Raw genomic sequence first — 19,579 nt, forward strand, 5'->3', positions numbered from 1 at the left:
CTGTCTCCCAGTCCAAGATGAGAATCCCCACCCTAACCCCATAGTGTCCAGTTTCATCTCAGAAGCTAGACTCTGCACTGCCCATTACCTTTTGGTTCTCTCCCTCTAATTCTGTTAAATAGTTCCTCTCTTCTTTAAAACAAATTCATTTTGTTGTTTATTTTTTGAGACAGGGTTTCTCTGTTTGGCCCTGGCTATTCTGACAGGCTCTCTGTAGATCAGACTTGTCAGGAAGCCAGATATCTGCCTGCCTCGGCCTCTTAAGCACTGGGATTACTGGATTGTGCCAGCATGTTTAATTAAAAATTAATTAGTGGCAGTGCATGTTGGCACATGCCTTTAATTCCATCGGTTGGGAGGTAGAGGCATTGTGAGTTCCAGGACAGCCAGGGCTATAAATTAACACCTTGTCTCAAAGAAAACAAGCCAAAAATGAAACAAAAATGTTGCAATATGGTCTTAGGAATGTAACTGAGTCTGTTCTTGAACTCTGAATCCTCCCACTTTCACTCAGGTGCTAATCAGCAGGCTTCTGTCTTGACTTTCACTGAGCACTCAGGGCTGCCAGGACTGTTACCTCTCCCAGTGTAACTCCTGACTCTCTCATCAGCATCATCACAAAACTCCTACTAAGAATTAAGGAAACCTGAATTCTAAGGAACAGTCGGAGCTCCAGTATTTCCAAAGCTCACTCTAATACAGATGGATCCTATGCTACAGTAAAATGGTCACAGCTGGAGGTCTTAATTCCAGGACTTGGGACAGAGGGGTCCGAGGATCTTGAATTCAAGGTTATTTTTATGTTACAGTGTTGCTCAAAGCGAGTTGGGCTGCTACAAGATACCCTGTCTCAAAACTATACCAAACACAGCTAAAATGAAACAGAGGAGTTTGAGTGGGCACAGATGGGAAAGCTCAGCACTTTATGGCTAAGCCACCTGCTGCCAGCACCAAAGTACATGCACAGCCCCAATTCTGAGCTGTGTCTGGGACCCCACTTAGGAGCACGCACCAAAGTAGCTCAGATCCAGGGCTTTTGGTCTAAGAGGAATTCAGGCAGTCACACTTTGGATGCCAGTTCTCCAGCTCAACTGCCTGTCAGCCCAGGATCTGGTCTTAGTCATGGCTTGGCATCCCTAAATTCCTCCCAGCTGTGCTCTGAACTCACCCTGTGCCCCGTTCTGATGAATCTGCCATTCTCCATGGGAGTAGCCTCAAGAAGTCCTTCACATCTGAAGCACCACTCTGAGTGCACTAAATACTGCAGGGGAGGGGCGTGGCCAGCAGAGCACCCACCCCTTTCAGCTGTAGAACAGTTAGCTCTAGAGTGAGCACTGCTGTGCATTGTGGACCTTAAGGAGTATTCCAGCCTTGGCCTGGGAAGAGCCGTTGACACCCATACTTTCTGGGGTGACATTGTCTCCTGAGGATAGAGTCAGGTCAGGAGCGGCAACTGATGTTCACGAGAGACAAACTTTCTTCACCTCCTGCCCATGCTGGCCCTAGGATCTGGGCTTTTTGGGTGACATGAGTGTTGAGCCCCCCAGGTAGATGGGTTTTCAGGGGTCAGGTGGTTATTGTCACCAAAGGTATCCACAAGGATAAGTCATACTGTACTAATTCCCATATTAGATCCCTTCTCATGGGTCACAGAGGTCGTGCTGGGTCCTAAATGTGGACCCAGGTTCCTGGCACTTTTGAAGAGACTGGTCAGGGCGCAGGCTTCAGGACATTTTGTTTGAATTATTTTGGGGGATTTTATTTTTACTGTTGGGGGCAAACCTAGGGCTGCCATGTGCTGGGAAAAGGCTTTGCCACAGCTGTAGATCATCCCTAATTATAAACTCCTAAATTCTCCCAATCTTGGAACTTTCTAGGTCCCTCACATGATGCAACCTTTGGGGGATTCCTCACATAGAATCATGGGGTGGATTGCATCCCAAAGAGAGACAGTGGGAAATGTTCCCCAGTGTCTGCCTGTGGCTGTGGTGATGAGAGTGGATGTAGTGACCAGTGGATGGCAGGGCCCATGTGAAACCCTTTTGGTTTCCACTTGAGTGGAATCTTCCCCATGCCTTTTTTTTTTTTTCTTGAAACACTAGTTGGCCTGGAACTTACAGTCTTCCATCACCCTTACTCAGTTTCCCATGACTGGGATCACAGGCTTAAATTACTATGCCCATCTTTCTTTTTTTGTATTTATAAATCTTCTAAAACGCAGAAGGATCTAGAATTTAAAATTTTGCGGTCCAAGGCATTTCCAACAGGGGATTCTTGACCTAGGAGTGTCCAGACCAGTGTTTATTGTGTGGCTACTTCATTCCCATAACAGCTTATGTTTGACAAAGAGTTCCAAGGTGTGATGTCACTGGGCATCAGGCAGTGTCCCAAATAGCAGCACTGACTCAGGTTGTAATTTAGGCTGGAGAAACTTACTAGGACCCTGGTAATCCTAGCACCCTGGGGCCTCACATGTCCTTAGTCTGATCTAGTGATGAATCAACTGCTCTTGAGGGTGGATTGGAATTCTAGTCACTGTGAGGCAGGAGCATTAGTATCCTACAGCCACTCTGGGCTCCATAGGAAGACCCTGTTTCAATATAAAAGGGGTCACCTGCTTGTTCTTACTGTCTTCCCTGAGGCCTTCCTGCTGGAGTTAGAATAGCTGTCTCACCAAGTTGAAGTAGAGGGCAGAATGTTGTTGCCTTCTATAATGAGGACTAGTAACAGATAGTCTATGGAAATTCTAGAAAGTTCTACAGGTATTTATGTCCTGTGCATGGGAATTGCTGGCTTCCCTGTGTCCTTTGCCTTTAATTTGCAGTCCATGGGGCACCTGGGAATGTCCCAAAACCAGGCTGCACACAGGGCTTGTCCCATGATTCTCACTTGCACCCAGTGCCTGCCTGATTGTCATAAGTCTGACAGAGCCACTGTATGCTCTCCTGACACCTGCAGAGAGCTCTATATGGGACCCTACCATCCCCACACTGCCCATCAGTGTCTACAATGTCCCTATATGGCACTGAGATGATCTAAGCTGCTTCCGGCCTATATGCTGCATCAGAATCTGACCATTCCTAATTTCCTCCTCTCACACCCACACTAGAAGCCCTGTACCCACACTAGCCCCAGCTGGCCTGTTGCCTACTGACATCTCATGGACTCTGCCCCAATCCCCTGCCCTGCCCTGCCCTGCCCTGACCTGCCCTCACTCAGCTGACAATGTGGACATCTCAAGACAGTCACTGGACAATGGCTGACACACTTGTCTGAAGACTGGAAATGTTTCTCGATCTTGGAGAGGAAAGAAGGACCCTCCAACTACACTGTCCTCTAAGGAAGTTTATTCAGGTGAGGGATGACAGGGACTGTTTTGTCTCACGTCACACATGTCAGTAGAAAATATCCTAGGTATTGGATGCCGCTGTTAGCATTAACAGAACAAAGCCCATAGTGTTGGGAAGGATAATAAATTATGAGTAGGATTAGAAAACCCCAAGCCTCTTCCAGGTCCTAAGAGGGCAAAAAATACCACCAAACATAGCATTAATGTGGTAGGTTGGTTAAATCTAGTTACTAGATCCTAGTGTGATACCTGTGACTTTTTGTGTCATGCTCAGCTTATAATGACTAGAGGACCTAAGCTTGAGAGTCACCAATGCCTCTCCCTTGCTTCTCTAGCTGCTGAGCATTGAAAAGCACTAATGAGACAGCATCTGTTTGCAGACATACTGGATAAGTCTTCTGCACTTTATCTCTCTGAGTCACCTCCACTCTCAGTAAGTCAGTTTAATTCCATAAATTGTAAATGAGTCACGTGGAAAATATACTTTCTCAATAAGATCACAGATTTCCATGTAAAAGGTGAAACATGAACTATCCCACCTAAGTTCTGGGCTAGCACAGACCTGCTCTGCAAAAGAAACATGTGGTCACAGCTGCAGTCTGCATTCACTATGGGTGCTTTTGAGGACCTCCCTAAACTGCATAGATTAAGATAATTATCTTGCTTTCTATCAAAAGAATTCATTATGCCAAGTTGGCCTGTAGAAGGAGGCTAGTCTCTTCTGTATTTTATCAGATGTGCTTAATGTATATAATCATCGATAGTAAGTGAAAGATCTGTTTGGAATTGAAACTGAGTGATGCTGGAGGGTGATCCTGAATGCACAATGAGCAGTGGAGGCACCAGAGCCCGGTGTGAATGCCTAGCAGGCTCCCACATTGAGCAGGCACCGCTCAACCACCTGTACATACACATCTCCTGAGATCTCTCTCCTTAATGGGAGATGATGGCGTCCATCTAGTATAGCACATGCCCTGGAAGGACAAAAGCTACCTACAGGAGCTGTGGTGATGGCTCACAGGTTAGAGCATCTGCTGCTCTCTCAGAAGAACCACATGGTCCCTAACAATCATCTACAATGGAGAATGCTATTCCCTCTTTTGGATCATGAGGAAAATGCACTCAGGAGTGGCCCAGACATACATTTGAAAAAAAAAGATCCATTGAGTTAAATGATAAAAATAAATATAATCAGCAACAATAAAAAACACAGCATATGAATGATCAAGTGAAACAGCACCTATAAAAACCTATTTCCCAAAATGACGTTGATGGTTATTATCTTTGTGGTTTAATACTAATGCTGTATTGTAAGAAAAACCGAGGCACATGGTTCTCGATTAGGATTATTCTATATTCCTTTGTGAAAGTTGTCATTTTTTCTGCAGCTCTACAGGCATGAGTGTGTGTTACTCAATATCTGGGCAAACAGTCAATAAGGAATGTGTGTTGTAGACTGATATAGATTAGGATGAGCAGAACACATGACAGCATGGATACACTATGTCAGTGATTTCATCATAATGTGTGTCCATAAAATAGTCACATTATCCACACAAAAGACACTATCACCCTGTGTACACCTTGGTGGCTTTAAATTCCCTATTTACTCATGCTGCCTGGACCATGCAAAGATCCATATCCAGCTGTCAGTTCTAAGTCTACAGGAGGGGAAAGGACCCTTGAATAAGATGGTCTTAAGAGTCAAGAGTTACAAATCAATTTTTATTCATAAGGAATACAATTTACAAAAAACAGGCATAAAATGAACAACTAAAATGGTATAAAAAATGAAAAACAGGGGTTGGGGATTTAGCTCAGTGGTAGAGCGCTTGCCTAGGAAGCACAAGGCCCTGGGTTCGGTCCCCAGCTCCGAAAAAAAGAAGCAAAAAAAAAAAAAAAAGAAAAACAGTAACAAGAATATATAACTATGATATAACAAAAAGAAAACTTCAATGAAAATCATAACCAAAAATATTTCTTAACAGCATTTTCTTAATGAACATTTAGAAACACAGTTGTAGTGCTGTTTCTCCTCTAGGACACAAGATGTCAAGGCAGTCCCCTCAGATGGCTCTCAAATGGTGTTATCTGTACGAGAGAGGAGAAAGACCTCAATGAGACAGGCTGGCATACGGATACATAAATTTAGGGTCTCTATACAATGAGGAAATTAACTGAGAAGACGAATATTCTCCCCAAAAAAGTCTTTGACTGTTGAGGATTGTCGTCAGCAGGGAACTCCTGACAGAGAAACTCACTCTTTAGGGGGCTGTCTTCCTGGGATCTGTCCTATTCCATGTCTCCTGCAGTTCCTGAGACCTGGGAGGAGAAGGCAGCTATTAAGACACTGATTTGGTGGGGACATGCATACCAGCTGTGAAGTTGCTGCCTTCTGTCCCTTCAGCTGCATTGGACAGACAGCACTGATCTTTTCACTGAAATCATTGCTGATATCTCTGCAGCCTGGTGAAAGTCACCAACAACCCTCACAGTACTGTGGGAGAACAAGCTGCTCCTCAAACTTCTACCAGTGAAAACCAAGAACGGGGAAAGGAGAAGAGACCTAACTGGGTTGCAGGAAGAAAGGAGAAGGCCACATGATACTGAGGTCAAAGCCAATGACCAGGACTCATTTGCCATTTGCACTTGGTTCTTATCCCTACAAGGTGCTTCCAACCATCACATGACCCCTGTATGACCTTTGTCACACGACCAAGAACTCGTTCAAAACTCTTCATAGCATCCAATCTATGACAGGGAGATGCAGTCATGTGATATGTTATTCCTCTGTCACCATTTCTTGACTGCAGTTAAAAAAAGGGCAGAGAAGTGTACTTGCCCATAATTCAGTTTCTGAAGAGTGGTTAACATCCCAGAATACTTGTGCATAGACAGAGCAATGAATAACTCTATCACATGAGGTGGGTGACTGACTGGGTGTGGGGAGATTAGAAAGATGATAGGGGAAGCAAAGATGTATCCAATAGGCAAATGGTATCAGACATTGTTAATCTGACTCAGCTGCTTGTTCCTACCACATTTTGCTGGGTCTGGAGGTTGCTGGTCTTCTCCTGTTCGTCTTCAGCATTCGGGTTCAACTCAAATAAATATCGCTGTAACTCCTTGCTCTCCTGCTTCAATGTGACCAACTTCTTCTTCATACATGCCTGGTCCATCAGGAGCCGGCTGTGCAGGTTGCTGGAAACACACTCTGCATAGTAAGATCCTGAAGCCTCTTCCTCCCATTCCAACTGCCAAATCCCACAAACTCCACCAGGACCCAGATACCCATAAAGACTTCATAGAATACATATCCATACATGTAAGGCTGCTGCACAAACAGCAAACGGCCAATCCAGGGAAGAATAAATTGTTTCTGTGACCCAAGCACCAATAAGAGTCCTTGTCTCTCCAAAAGAACAAGGGATCTACAACTACCCATGAGAGCCCAATGCATCGGGGCAACATCAATTAGTAGGCGGCAAATAACCACAAGAGGACAGTAGAACCAAGGGAGGTCATGCAAACCATGTGGTCCACACATTGAGCTTTGTTAAACCTGGTATGACCCCAGAGCCGCAGGTTGGCCTAATAACACTCTGATTCCTGAATCAGTGTAGTTCTATCCAGAGCCTTCTAAAGATGCATAGACACTGTGGTGATAACTGACAGTCTCTTATGGAACTGAAACTGAGTCCAAAAGACCCACGGCACAGTGATATTTAAACAGCAGAAGACATGGACCCAGAGCTACAGGTTCTCCAGTCCAGAACAAAGAGAGGCAGCAATGGATATTCCACAAGTGATGGGCCCTTCTGACCAGTACTTACCGATAGAAGTTAATCTCCTTCTTGAGTTCCTGAAATTTCTCACGATGTTCAATGTTCTTTGTGTCTAAGTTGTGCAGTAATGACATGACCTCTTTCTCCTTTATCTTCAAGTTTTCATAAAATGGATTTGGCCTGAAGTAGGGGCTGGCCCCAGGAAGATAGAACCCAATGAACATCGAGGTTTAGGATTATATGAACTCAGGCTGTGTCCTGTACTACCCCAGCCCTGGAAGGACACTTTCTGAATTCTACATATTTGGATCATCTTCAGCTTCAGAAACTTGGAATTGTGTGCCCAGGACAACAGAAACTAAGCACCCAGATAAAGGGTCCCCTGGCTCACTTTTTTCAATCAGGAGGGCTGGATCTGCATTCAAACCTGTTATGCTGTCAAGAGCCTAGGCCACAGAGATTACCCAACCACACACACACACACTCACACACACACACACACACACACACACACACATCCAGAAACCTCTGATTTCATTTTTCCTGTTTTGACAAGTGGAATGCTACAAGCCGAATAACTAATATTCTAGAGGCAGACAGTACACATAATTCTGGAGATGAGACCAGATATTGCCACAAACTTATAATCTGCCCAAGGCATACAAATGTATAGACAAATGTGACTACACAGGCAAAGAACTGTGCTATTGAAAGTGGGGCTTCCAAAATAAAGCACTTACACCTCCATGAAACTAATATAAAGGTAAATCCTGAGGTCAAAAAACAGACCCCTAAATTCCAAAGGTGGAGGGATAGAGAAACATAAAGGTTGTGCATATGCATGCAAAGCTGTGCACACACAGACACACAAACTGGGGCACACCCACAAGAAAAGAAAAGTAAGGTCTCCAGCTCCGAAAAAAAGAACCAAAAAAAAAAAAAAAAAAAAAAAGAAAAGTAAACAGACTCAGAGAATGAGAAAGAGAGACAAATATGGAAAGAGCACAATGAGAATCAGTAGAAATGCATGCACCATTACTGTCTCAGAGTGTAAGGCACAGAGACAGGAAGGAGCAGGCCAGAGCCTCAGGCCTTCTACTTAAGCATTGATATGAACACTGTGGGACTTGTCACCTAAGGCTGCTGCCAGGAGATGATAGCGTTCAGTCACCTTCCTAGCAAGTACAAACACTGTCCACAAACTCACAGCACCTAGAACCTTGCAAAGCTGCCACCTGTCAAGGGCTTTCCAATTGTACACTGGGAACTCATGCTCCAGTGACTTTATCCCTGAAATCTTCACTCAGATTGCAAGTTCAGATTTTCAACAGGCAGAATCAGAGAGTCCATTTTCAATCTCACTCCTCAGTAAGGGTCAGGTTCTGAATCTCCTCTCTATGGGAGATGAGGTTTAGAACAAGATCGTTTGTTTGGAGCAATGCATACCTCTTGCTCATGGATCCACCTGTCACATAAAGGAGGCGATCTGTCAGCTCATTTCTCTCCTTGGTAGTTAGCTCCAGTTCTCTATTCAGCCTCTCCTCTTCCTCGTTGGCCTGCACCTTGTTTAGGACATTTTCAGGGGATGACGTCTGTCTGCAGGCCTCTGTAGGTAGAAAAACACAAGTGAACCCGCATGGGGTGAATGCATAGAGCATACACAGACCACAGTGAGGTCCAAACAGGAGAACATGCTTGGAAGCCAGTGTCACTACAAGGAGTTTGGTCTATGTGTAAGAGGCTTCCTAAGTGGATCACAGTTCCCCCACTACTATATAGAGACCAAGAGATGTAAGCAGCCAGGTGTTCCCCATGCCGCCCACACAGGCTTACAAGTACCAGAGAGATGCCTTCTCCAGGATTATTATCAGGTACGCAGGCTACAACCTGGTTTCAGGACCCTCACCCCTCTGGTTTCAGAAGTCAGATCATCAATTCAGCATCCACAATGACTTGATTGATCAGGGAAACTCAGATATCCTACACTGTTACTCTAGTCCAATAACTTTGCATTAAAAAGTCATGTAGGGGGAGGACATGGTCAACAGACTTATTAATTCCCCCTACTGAAATGACAAATGCCCCAGAAGTGCCAATAGGTTACAGGCTCTTTCTCTACCTGCTCCATATAGTTTGGCTACTTTAGAAAAAAATCTGCTACACAGAACCTCTAATATATGAAGGTAAGATTGGCCCCGTCAGCCAGAGGTAGTCAGAGGAGTTCTAAGAATATAAGGTCATGCCAGGAGCACAGTTCTCTCCCTCTTACTACTGTCAGATAGTCACTGAATTTAAAGAAGCAATGAAAGTGAAGTACATTGATGCCCTGTTTAATTCAGAAAAGTTATACCCTCCATGCCTCCTGATGGTGTTATTATATCAATTTAACATACCGAATGCACGGTAAAAGTAAAGACTAGAAGTTCACCCAATAATAGCATAGGCAGTGCCATATACTCCATGTGGTTATGGAGAAACTAATAATGTGAAAACCTTGACTTTCAGGAATTGTGATAATCATGGAATTCAATATCTGTGGAGATGTTCCAGTGGTTGTGGCCCATTGCTATAAAGGCCAGCTGAAGGCCCCCACACTCACCCCTGACAGGAAGCTCAACATACACTCCCCAGAACTTACTCCACATTCCCCATGTCCTGTGTCCATCATTACCTTTAGGTTTCGTTTGCTTCACTCTAGACTCTTCTCTATCAACATCAACTCTCCCAAAGCGCCTACAAAGACGGGCAAACATGTCTGTGGATATATCCTTTGGACACTAAGAGAAAAAGTAGGGAATTGGTTGTCACAACGATACTGGTGACATCACAGGGATTCCAAGGTCTCTCTAGGAGACAATAGAATGTCCACGAAGGGACGGCTGATGTCACGGAGAACAGACTTTGCCTCCTTGCTAATGTTCTCCCTGTACTGAGCAAAAGCTGATGTGCCCTTTTCAGGAGACTTCCCTGTGGCATAGCCACTGAGCACCACATGCTTCCAAAGCCAAATTTGGCTCTAGGCTTGATTGGAAAAACCTAAGTCATTGCTATGTATCTAAATGAGTGCTTCCTCCCCAATCCCTGCACAGAAATGTTTCATCCTACCTCAAATTCTCCTCAGTCAGCAATATTACCCATTAAAGATTACTGAGAAATCACACCAGTTCCTATAAGTAGCCAAAGAGGTCTCCTGTCTCATCATGTGCAGGTGCATGAAATCACACCCAGAAATAGCCTATCGGGTAGGTTGCAATGTGGGTGTGTGTTATACTTACAACCTGAAGCTTTGTGCTTAACATTTGACAGTTGCCACCGGATTCCTTAGGAGAAAGAATTGCATTCTTTATGGTCCTGGCAACAATGTGGTGATCTGTTAGCAGAGGAAACTGAAATATTGGATCCACCAGTGAATGCACCCTCAGGCTGAGTGTGGGGCTCTCCTCTCTGCACCTAAGTTACCAAAGCAGGATTGCTTACAGGCCTCTCTAAGCTATAACATATGATTTCATCGGAAAAATAAAATAGTCAGCAGATGTGTGTGGGGGCCGGGTGCAGGCAAAGGAGTAGGACAAGCCTGGTGACATAACTCAGTGGACAGAGTAAGAAACAAGCATCTTCACTCCTGTTTCATGGATCACCCCACAAAACACAAACGCATCTATCCTACTTAAAAAAAAAAAACCAAGTTATTTTATTGAATGCATACACTAATACTGTTTACAGTATTAGTAGCAAAGCTCAGATTTTGGGGGCAGATCCATGACTTGAACTATCCTCCTGACAACATATAAAACAATAAAAAATAAATAAATAAATAAATAAGAAAAAACAGAAAAATTAAAAAACACAAAAAAGCACAAGCCTTTCATGTGAAGTTACAGAAGAGTGATCCAGTGGTCACTTTTGACCAGGCCATTTTAGCTATGACAGTGCATAGTGACCCTTAATTTGATGGGTCCTATATAAAGCTTTGTGCAATATTGTCATTTTAACCAACCTCATCCAGAACATACATAACAACACAGGATATGATCACAATGTCCTTGCTGTGTATCAAGTTATTTTTCTATGTCCTTGATTGTCAGGCATATTACAGCAACAATCTGAGATGGCTGGTAGACATGGAAGAAAGTGGATATGAAAGATCCCCGTTTGATATCAGTACAGCCATTTCTTACGAATGAGAATCTTTTAAGCTGGCCCTCGCTTAGCCCCTACACATTAGACAATAGAACAGAAAGTACAGAAAGCACATTCCCACCCACTCTCTAGGAAGCTGCCGGACCATAAGAACAGAGGGTACAGAACATATTTACTGCAGGGCAATTAGAAGACAGGAAACATCTCTGGGAAGCTGACTGACGACTATAGAAGTGAGATGTCCTGGGTACTGAATGCAGCTGTGGTATAGGCTGACATAGCTATAGCCTTGTCCTGGGAACTCCAGAAGAGAAACACCTGCCAAGACAGATATCCTTGGTCCTTGTCCTGGGAACCCCAGGATAAGAAAACATATATCAAGTCAGACGTCCTTCATACTGAAATAGCTCATTGATGTGGTTACGGCCTTATCCCAGGAATTCCAGGACGAGAAAGATCTGCCTAGTTATCCTTGGCACGAAATAGCTGAGCTAAGGAAACTGTGTAATCTTAACTGACTATTTAAGCTGTATATTTCTGTTGTTTGAGGCTCCTCACATCCCTCCTGTGTGAGGACCGTGTCGAGCCCCAGTGCATTGGTATCCCAAAGTAAACCTCTTGTTTTTACATCAAGACTGAGTCTTGTGTGTTCATGGGGTGGTGATTGTCCTCAGGACTGGAGCGAGAGAGAGTCTCCTCTGTCTGAGGGTCTTTCAGATAAAGCTATAGTTGTGGGTTACACACCTCAGCTCTCATTGGCTAATGCTGTCCTCACAGTCCTTGGAGGCCCCTTTGTAAGACGACCTGTTGGAAAGTGGAAGCAGCTTTATTTGAGCTCAAAGTGAACCTGACGAGCAACGTAGAGAACAAGATGGGGTAATTGAGAACCTGTCTAAAACCAGCACTGAAACCCACCCTCCATTCAAAGCATCATCTACCAATTCTTGAATTTTTACCATTCTCTGCCAACCAGTCTTTCATTCAGGAAAGGTAGAAAAGAACTGGAAATGATCTTTGTATTCTAAGGACCTCGATCTGTCTTTCCTTAGGTCCACGTTAAGAACAAATGAAATGGGTATCACCATCTGAACAACGTAGTATCACCTACTCAGCATTTCTAGCCTAATATTGTGCCTATGGCAATCTCAAGCTTCCCTGAGTGTTGCTGCACCAGCAAGAAGAATGAAGAACTGAGGTCAAACCCCAGTGAACCTTTCAAGGGGTTAGAAGAAAGCCATCAGAGATACTGCACTTCTTTGTCCTTCGATTAAATCAAGATGATACAACGTGAATCTAGTGTGCTATTCCACCACACATCTTCCTCACAACCCCACCTATCTGAGGTCATTGCTTGGCAGAATTCATGCCCCACCATCCTAGATATTTCTTGATTCATTGCTGCCAAGGGCCAGGTTTCCTGAGTTTTGTTTTTTATAGAATTGGGTGTAGCCAATCATAGTTGCCCTCTGTAAGAAATGACAAATATCTATAATAACTGAATATTCTGAAGGTTTTTATACTGGTTTTATTATACATGTAACTATGAAAAGAAAACATACATATTTGATCAATGAAATGAGTAAGATTAATTTAATGAACAGAAAAATGGATGGTACTTCAAAACTTCCATGATTACATATTATCTATTTAATTCCCTCCACAATAGCAAGAAGCGGACATTATTATTTACTTAAACCGAGAAAATATTAATTGTTTGGCCTGCTTTTCTGAGCTTCCTTAAAGGTATAGTTAATTGACAGAGCTGTGGTTTAAAATTAGGGTCCATATTCTTCTGTTTTAAATGTGTGCCTTTTCTTTCTATTTTTTTCTCCATCTTTATTAAATTGGGTATTTCTTATTTACATTTCAATTGTTATTACCTTTCAGGGTTTCCATGCAAACATCCCCCTAAACCCTCCCCCTCCCCTTCTCTATGGGTGTTCCCCTTCCCATCCTCCCCCCATTACCACCCTCCCCCCAACAATCCCTTCACTGGGGGTTAAGTCTTGGCAGGACCAAGGGCTTCCCTTTTATTTCTAGTGGGTGCTGCTCTCCCTGCTCCATGGGAAGTGGATGGGGGGAAGGCCCGGGCCTGAGGTGAGTTGGAACTGGGGTAGAAAGGCATAGGGCCTCCTAGGTGAGAATGCCAAACCACCACTGCTGCTGCAGCCACCATGGAGAAGCCCTTGTTCCTGCTGCAGGGAGGAGAGTCTGGTGCCCACAAGATGGCTGAAGGGGAGCTGAGAGTGGACAGCTTCATCACCCGCCTGCTGGAGGTATGAGGATATCGTCCGGGAAAAATTGTGCAGATGACTGAAGCAGAAGTCCGAGGGCTGTGTATCACGTCTCCTGAAATCTTTCTTAGCCAGCCAACAGCTGTGAACACAGGTTTCTTTTGGAGAGCAGGCCTGTGCAGGCCCAGAACCTAGGTGGGACAGTTCAAGCTACCCTTTTTCCATGGCCAATCTCAGATCATATTCAGAAAGTATTTCTTGGGCTAAAGAGATGGCTTAGTGGTTAAGAGCACTGACAGCTCTTCCAGAGGTCCTGAGTTCAAATCCCAGCAACCACATGGTGGCTCACAACCATCTGTAATGAGATATGATGCCCTCTTCTGGTGTGTCTGAAGACAGTCACAGTGTACTTGTATATAATAAATAAATAAATAAATCTTTAAAAAAAAAGAGTATTTCTTCCAGGTGATGGATTTCCAATTTATGGAATTGAACTAACTTACTGATGGTGGAAGTGACACAGAGAGTTAAAGTACAGAAGGAATAATCCAGAATGTCCACCAACAGTTGCTGTCACACCAGGGCTTTTAAAAGCTCAGCTGTTAGAGAAGCAATGTAGTCTTTGGTTATTCTCAAGCTTAGGTCTTCTAGTCATTATAAGCTGACCATGACACAAAAAGAGTCATCTATATCAAAATAGAGAATAGTAACTAGATTCACAACACACTATCACATTACTACTGTATTTGAGGTTCTCAGTTAATATCTAAGAACCTGGAAGAGGCCTGGGTCTTGCTACACATACTTATATTTTATGTCCCCATTGTCAGCTGAGATTCTTCATGCAGCCTGGGGTCAAGGAGGTCATCCCACAAAGCACAAAACACCCATCTCAGATAAACATGTATGGTTTATTGAATCCAAAACATCCATGACTTTCAGGACACAATTAAATGTTGAAACCTAAGGATAATAGATAGAGAAGAGAATTAAGATTTCTAGTTCATAGATCCAGTAAACACCTTCAACAAATCATAGCAGCAAACTTCCATAAGGTAAAGAAAGAAAAGGCCATAAAGGTACAACAAGCCTACAGAACACCAAACTAATTGTACCAGAAAAATTCCTCCATTCACATAATAATTAAAATGCTAAATGCACAGATCAAGAAAGAACATTAAAAGGGGTAAGGTATAAATATCTAGTAACAAATAAATTCAGACGTATCTGAATTACACCAGACTTCTCAACAGAGATTCTAAAAGTCAGAAAATCTTGGGCAGATGTAATGCAGACACAGGCTCCTATATCCAGCATAATCCTCAATCACCATAAAAGGAGGAACCAGGATATTTCATGACAAAACCAAATTTAAAGAATTCTTTTCTGTAAGAAAGCACAACAGAGGCTAATAGGAGGAAAATTCCAAGAAAATAAACTAAACTATACCCAAGAAAAACCAAGAAATTAATCTTCTCTCAATAATTTAAGAAAAGAGAAGCACACAAACATAATTTCACCTATAACCAGAAAAAGAATAGAATGCAGCAATCATTGGCTTTAATATCTGAACAGATCCTCTTTCCCTAATCCCCAAGCTCCCAGGGACCATACTGCCAGCCAAAGTGTATGCAAGGATGCTCTATGGTTCAAGGTGAGGCCTATTGCCCCACCAAATGCAGACCCTAGAGGTGTGAGGTGGGGATGGATATGTGTGGGTGGGGAGCACTGTCACTTAGGCAAAGCTGAGCAGAAACGGGATGTAAGGTTTGATGAGGGGAGTGTGGAAAGCAGGACAACAGTTGAAATGTAAATAAATAAAATAACCGTTTAATAAAAAATAGCCAAAAATAAAATAACAAGTAAAATGTAAATGAAAATTAAACCAAACCAACCAACCAACCAAACAAAAATCCCTGTAGTGGATTGGCCTAATGCTGCTTGTATTTAATGCTAATTTGTAGAACTCAGGAGTGGTTAACCCCCAAAATCTGACCCTGCTCCCAGTTAACTGTGATTATAAAGAAGCCAACAGCCAACAGCTGCACAGCAGAGAGATGGGGGAGGGGAGCTTTGAGGGCTTTGCTAGAGAGGATCATGAGGAGGGAAGAAGGAGGAAGAAGCTGCCAGAGAATAAAGAAAGAACATGTGTGATGGAGAGGAGAGAGGAAGAGGACAGCAGCCATGGTTAAGGGAGAGGAGTGCCTGGTCCTGAGGGCTGTCCAAATGCAACAAAGAGCAGCCAAGATGCTACACAGTCAGTAAGAGCAGCTCTCAGGCGAGCAGAGATCAGCAGAGACCCCAGACCAACAAGCTATGCAAGCCAAGCTCAGCCTCCGCCCAAACTCCCTCTCAATATCCCGTGTCCTCCATGGGCCTGGCCTCAGCGTGTGTCCTGTGTCAGCACATGTGTCTGTCTCAGCTGACATCACTCTGCCCATCAGCCCGAGGCCAAGGAAACAGTGAGAAACCACACAGCTCACCAGAAGAGTCTTTGCTGTGGTTCTATGAAGTCCCAACAAATGCAGCTCAACTACAGAATGCAAGGCAGACCAATATATGTGTGTCCGTAGTGCAGAACCCTTCATCATGTGTCCTTTCACATGCGTGCTTTAGCAGAACATCCTTTTACCTGTGTCTGCCTCAGTGAAACGTTCCTTCACACATCTGCCTTAGACTTTCACCTGTGTCCACTTCAGGGAACCACTCCTTCAGGTGTAGAATTTCTCTAGATTAGCAAACCGCATACAGAACATTCAGAACAAAACAAGGTGTGTGGTCAGCATGTCCTTGAGCCAAGTCCCTTCTCCTCGTCAGTGACGGCAGGCGTGTTACAGAAACAATATGAAATGGCTGGCAGGCCTGGAACAAAATGGCAAAGGTATTCTGGGGGATGTCAGACCGTACCAGCCAGCAGCTCAACTGAACTTTTAAGTTTTGATGTTACAAGTGAATATACTTGACCTTCAAACGCTGAGAGAGCACATTATAACATGAACTATATAAACTAGGCCAAGACCACCTCTAGGGCAAAGGCCCTCAGCCTGGGGGTCGTGACCCACATGGGGTCTCCTATCACATAGTTTACACTACAATAAAGATTCATTACAGTAGCAAATTTACAGTTGTGAAGTAGCGACAAAATAATTTTGTAGTTGGGATCCCCACAGCATGAGGAACTGTTCTAAATTGTTGAGGCCATAGGAAGGTTGAGAAACACTGCTCTAGGAAATTATGTTTTCTTTCTCTTTCATATTTTTCAGACAGAATCTCAAACTGTAGCTGAGATTGGCTTGGCTTGGAACACGTGTGTAGTTCATGCTGGCATCAGACTTATGTCAATTCTCCTGCTTCAGCCTCCTACTCAGGAGCCTACCAGGGTGAGATCACAACCACGGGTAATGTGATTGCTGTTCTTGGTTGTCAACTTGAGTGTACCTGGAATTAACTAATGCCAAATGGCTTGACGCCCTGTGAGGGGGATCCCTCCCCCTCTCTCTCTCTCTCTCTCTCTCTGTCTCTCTCTCTCTCTCTCTCTCTCTCGCTCTCTCTCTCTCCTTCCTTCTTTCTGTTTTCCTCTCTTCAACACCCTCCTCTTGGTCCTCCTCCTCTTCTTTGTTTTTTTTGAGACACGGTTTCCCTGTGTAGCTCTGGCTGTCCTGGAATTCATTTTGTAGTCCAGGCTGGCCTTGAACTCAGAGATCCACCTGCCTCTGCCTCCTGGATGCTGAGGCTAAAGGCATGATCACCATTGGATTTTTTTTCTTAATTAAATTATTTGAAGCAAGAAGACCTACTTCTAATCCAAATCTTTGAGATGAGAAGATAAATCTTTAATTCAGATCTTTTGAGATGGAAAGGCCCACATCTAATCTGGGCCACACCTTTTTTTTTTCATCTTTATTAACTTGAGTATGTCTTATTTACATTTCGATTGTCATTCCCCTTCCCAATTTCCGGGCCAACATACCCCAACCCCTCCCCCTCTCCTTCTGAATGGGTGTTCCCCTCCCCATCCTCCTGCCATTACCGCCCTCCCCGCAACAATCATGTTCACTAGGGGTTCAGTCTTGGCAGGACCAAGGGCTTCCCCTTTCACTGGTGTTCTTACTAGGCTATTCATTGCTACACATGCAGTTGGAGCCCAGGGTCAGTCCTTGGGTAGTGGCTTAGTCCCTGGAAGCTCAGGTTGTTTGGAATTGTTGTTCATATGCGGTCTTAACCCCCTTGAGCTCTTTCAGTCCTTCCTAAGATTCCTTCAACAGGGGTACCGTTCTCAGTTCAGTGGTTTAATGATGGCATTCGCCTATGTATTTGCTGTATTCTGGCTGTGTCTCTCAGGAGAGATCTACATCTGTTTCCTTCCAGCCTGCACTTCTTTGCTTCATCCATCTTATCTAATTGGGTGGCTGTATATGTATGGGCCACATGTGGGGCAGGCTCTGAATGGGTGTTCCTTCTGCCTCTGTTCTAAACTTTGCCTCCCTATTCCCTGCCAAGGGTATTCTTGTTCCCCTTTTAAAGAAGGAGTGAAGCATTCGCATTTTGGTCATCCTTCTTGAGTTTCATGTGTTCTGTGCATCTAGGGTAATTCGAGCATTTGGGCTAATATCCACTTATCAGTGGGTGCATACCATGTGTGTTTTTCTGTGATTGGGTTACCTCACTCAGGATGATATTTTCCAGTTCCATCCATTTGCCTATGAATTTCATAAAGTCATTGTTTTTGATAACTGAGTAATATTCCATTGTGTAGATGTACCACATTTTCTGTGTCCATTCCTCTTTTGAAGGGCATCTGGGTTCTTTCCAGCTTCTGGCTATTATAAATAAGGCTGCTATGAACATAGTGGAGCATGTGTCTTTGTTATATGTTGGGGCATCTTTTGGGTATATGCCCAAGAGAGGTATAGCTGGGTCCTCAGGTAGTTCAATGTCCAATTTTCTGAGGAATCTCTAGACTGATTTCCAGAATGGTTTTACCAGTCTGCAATCCCACAAACAATGGAGGAGTGTTCCTCTTTCTCCACATCCTCGCCAGCTTTTGCTGTCACCTGAGTTTTTGATCTTAGCCATTCTGACTGGTGTGAGGTGAAATCTCAGGGTTGTTTTGATTTGCATTTCCCTTATGACTAAAGATGTTGAACGTTTCTTTCGGTGTTTCTCAGCCATTCGGCATTCCTCAGCTGTGAATTCTTTGTTTAGCTCTGAACCCCATTTTTTTAATAGGGTTATTTGTCTCCCTGCGGTCCAACTTCTTGAGTTCTGTGTATATTTTGGATATAAGCCCTCTATCTGTTATAGGATTGGTAAAGATCTTTACCCAATCTGTTGGTTATTGTTTTGACCACACCTTCTGCTGGCAGCTCATATCAAGGACATGGAAGAAGGAAGTTTGCTTCATTAATTTGCCTACTTCTTCAGGATTCCTGCATGTACTGAAGAGCAGCTGAAATATCCAGCCTTATGGACAAAACCGTTGGGGTTCAGGAGTTGCCCCATAAACCACACAAACTCTGACCTCACTTAGAGAGGGATGGTTTTTTGAATGCCCACCCTAAGACTGATCATCAGAGACATAGCTGAGAATTTGTCAGGCTAGGACCCTGGACATTTTTCTATGTCAGTTTATAAAGCCTTAAACTGTGAGCTCATAGGCAGGTGCTGTAAGGGCTGTCTGGTTGTCAGCCCTGACTCAAGCCATTTTAGACAACAAAGGTTCATACTGACTTTTTATCTGTTTAAAGATTTATTTATTTACATATAAGTATACTGTAGCTGTCTTCAGACACACCAGAAGAGGGCATCAGGTCTCATTACAGATGCCTGTGAGCCACCATGTGGTTGCTGGGATTTGAACTCAGGACCTCTGGAAGAGCAGTCAGTGTTCTTAACCATGGAGCCATCTCTGCAGGCCTCATATTGACCTTTAATTTTATTGGTCCTACATGAAGCTTATACTTATGGAATTTAAGATTAAGAAACCTCACAATATAAACAACTTCCTCCCAGTGGTTTGGGAACGGGTGGGTGGGGAAGCATCCTCCAGGGGGCTGGGGAAAGGGGTGGAA

General features: G+C 43.8%; 2 protein-coding genes across 2 annotated transcripts in view; both read right to left on the reverse strand.

Annotated features, from left to right (window-relative positions):
- The window catches only part of LOC147999169 (disks large homolog 5-like), a 130,439-nt gene that overhangs the window by 44,613 nt on the left and 66,247 nt on the right, over nucleotides 1-19,579 (reverse strand). The window lies entirely within an intron of this gene.
- Nucleotides 5,061-9,938, reverse strand: LOC147999171 (disks large homolog 5-like). Its single transcript, XM_087596416.1, has 6 exons — nucleotides 9,806-9,938; nucleotides 8,581-8,740; nucleotides 7,183-7,326; nucleotides 6,388-6,550; nucleotides 5,611-5,671; nucleotides 5,061-5,440 (listed from the first exon to the last, which is right to left on the reverse strand). The coding sequence occupies exons 1-5, from the start codon at nucleotides 9,885-9,887 to the stop codon at nucleotides 5,642-5,644; spliced, it is 579 nt and encodes a 192-aa protein (XP_087452542.1). The 5' UTR covers nucleotides 9,888-9,938; the 3' UTR covers nucleotides 5,061-5,440; nucleotides 5,611-5,641.

Source organism: Rattus norvegicus, chromosome 19 (genome assembly GCF_021556685.1).
Source record: "Rattus norvegicus strain SHRSP/BbbUtx chromosome 19, alternate assembly SHRSP_T2T, whole genome shotgun sequence".
Lineage (NCBI taxonomy): Eukaryota > Metazoa > Chordata > Mammalia > Rodentia > Muridae > Rattus > Rattus norvegicus.

Excerpts from the sequence above, each read along its gene's own strand:
- LOC147999171 (XM_087596416.1), bottom strand. The coding sequence starts at position 9,887 with ATGTTTGCCCGTCTTTGTAGGCGCTTTGGGAGAGTTGATGTTGATAGA. Across the intron at positions 8,741-9,805 it reads GAAGCAAACGAAACCTAAAG|AGGCCTGCAGACAGACGTCA; the intron begins GTAATGATGGAC and ends TTCTACCTACAG. Across the intron at positions 5,672-6,387 it reads TCCAGACCCAGCAAAATGTG|GTCTCAGGAACTGCAGGAGA; the intron begins GTAGGAACAAGC and ends TTCTCCTCCCAG.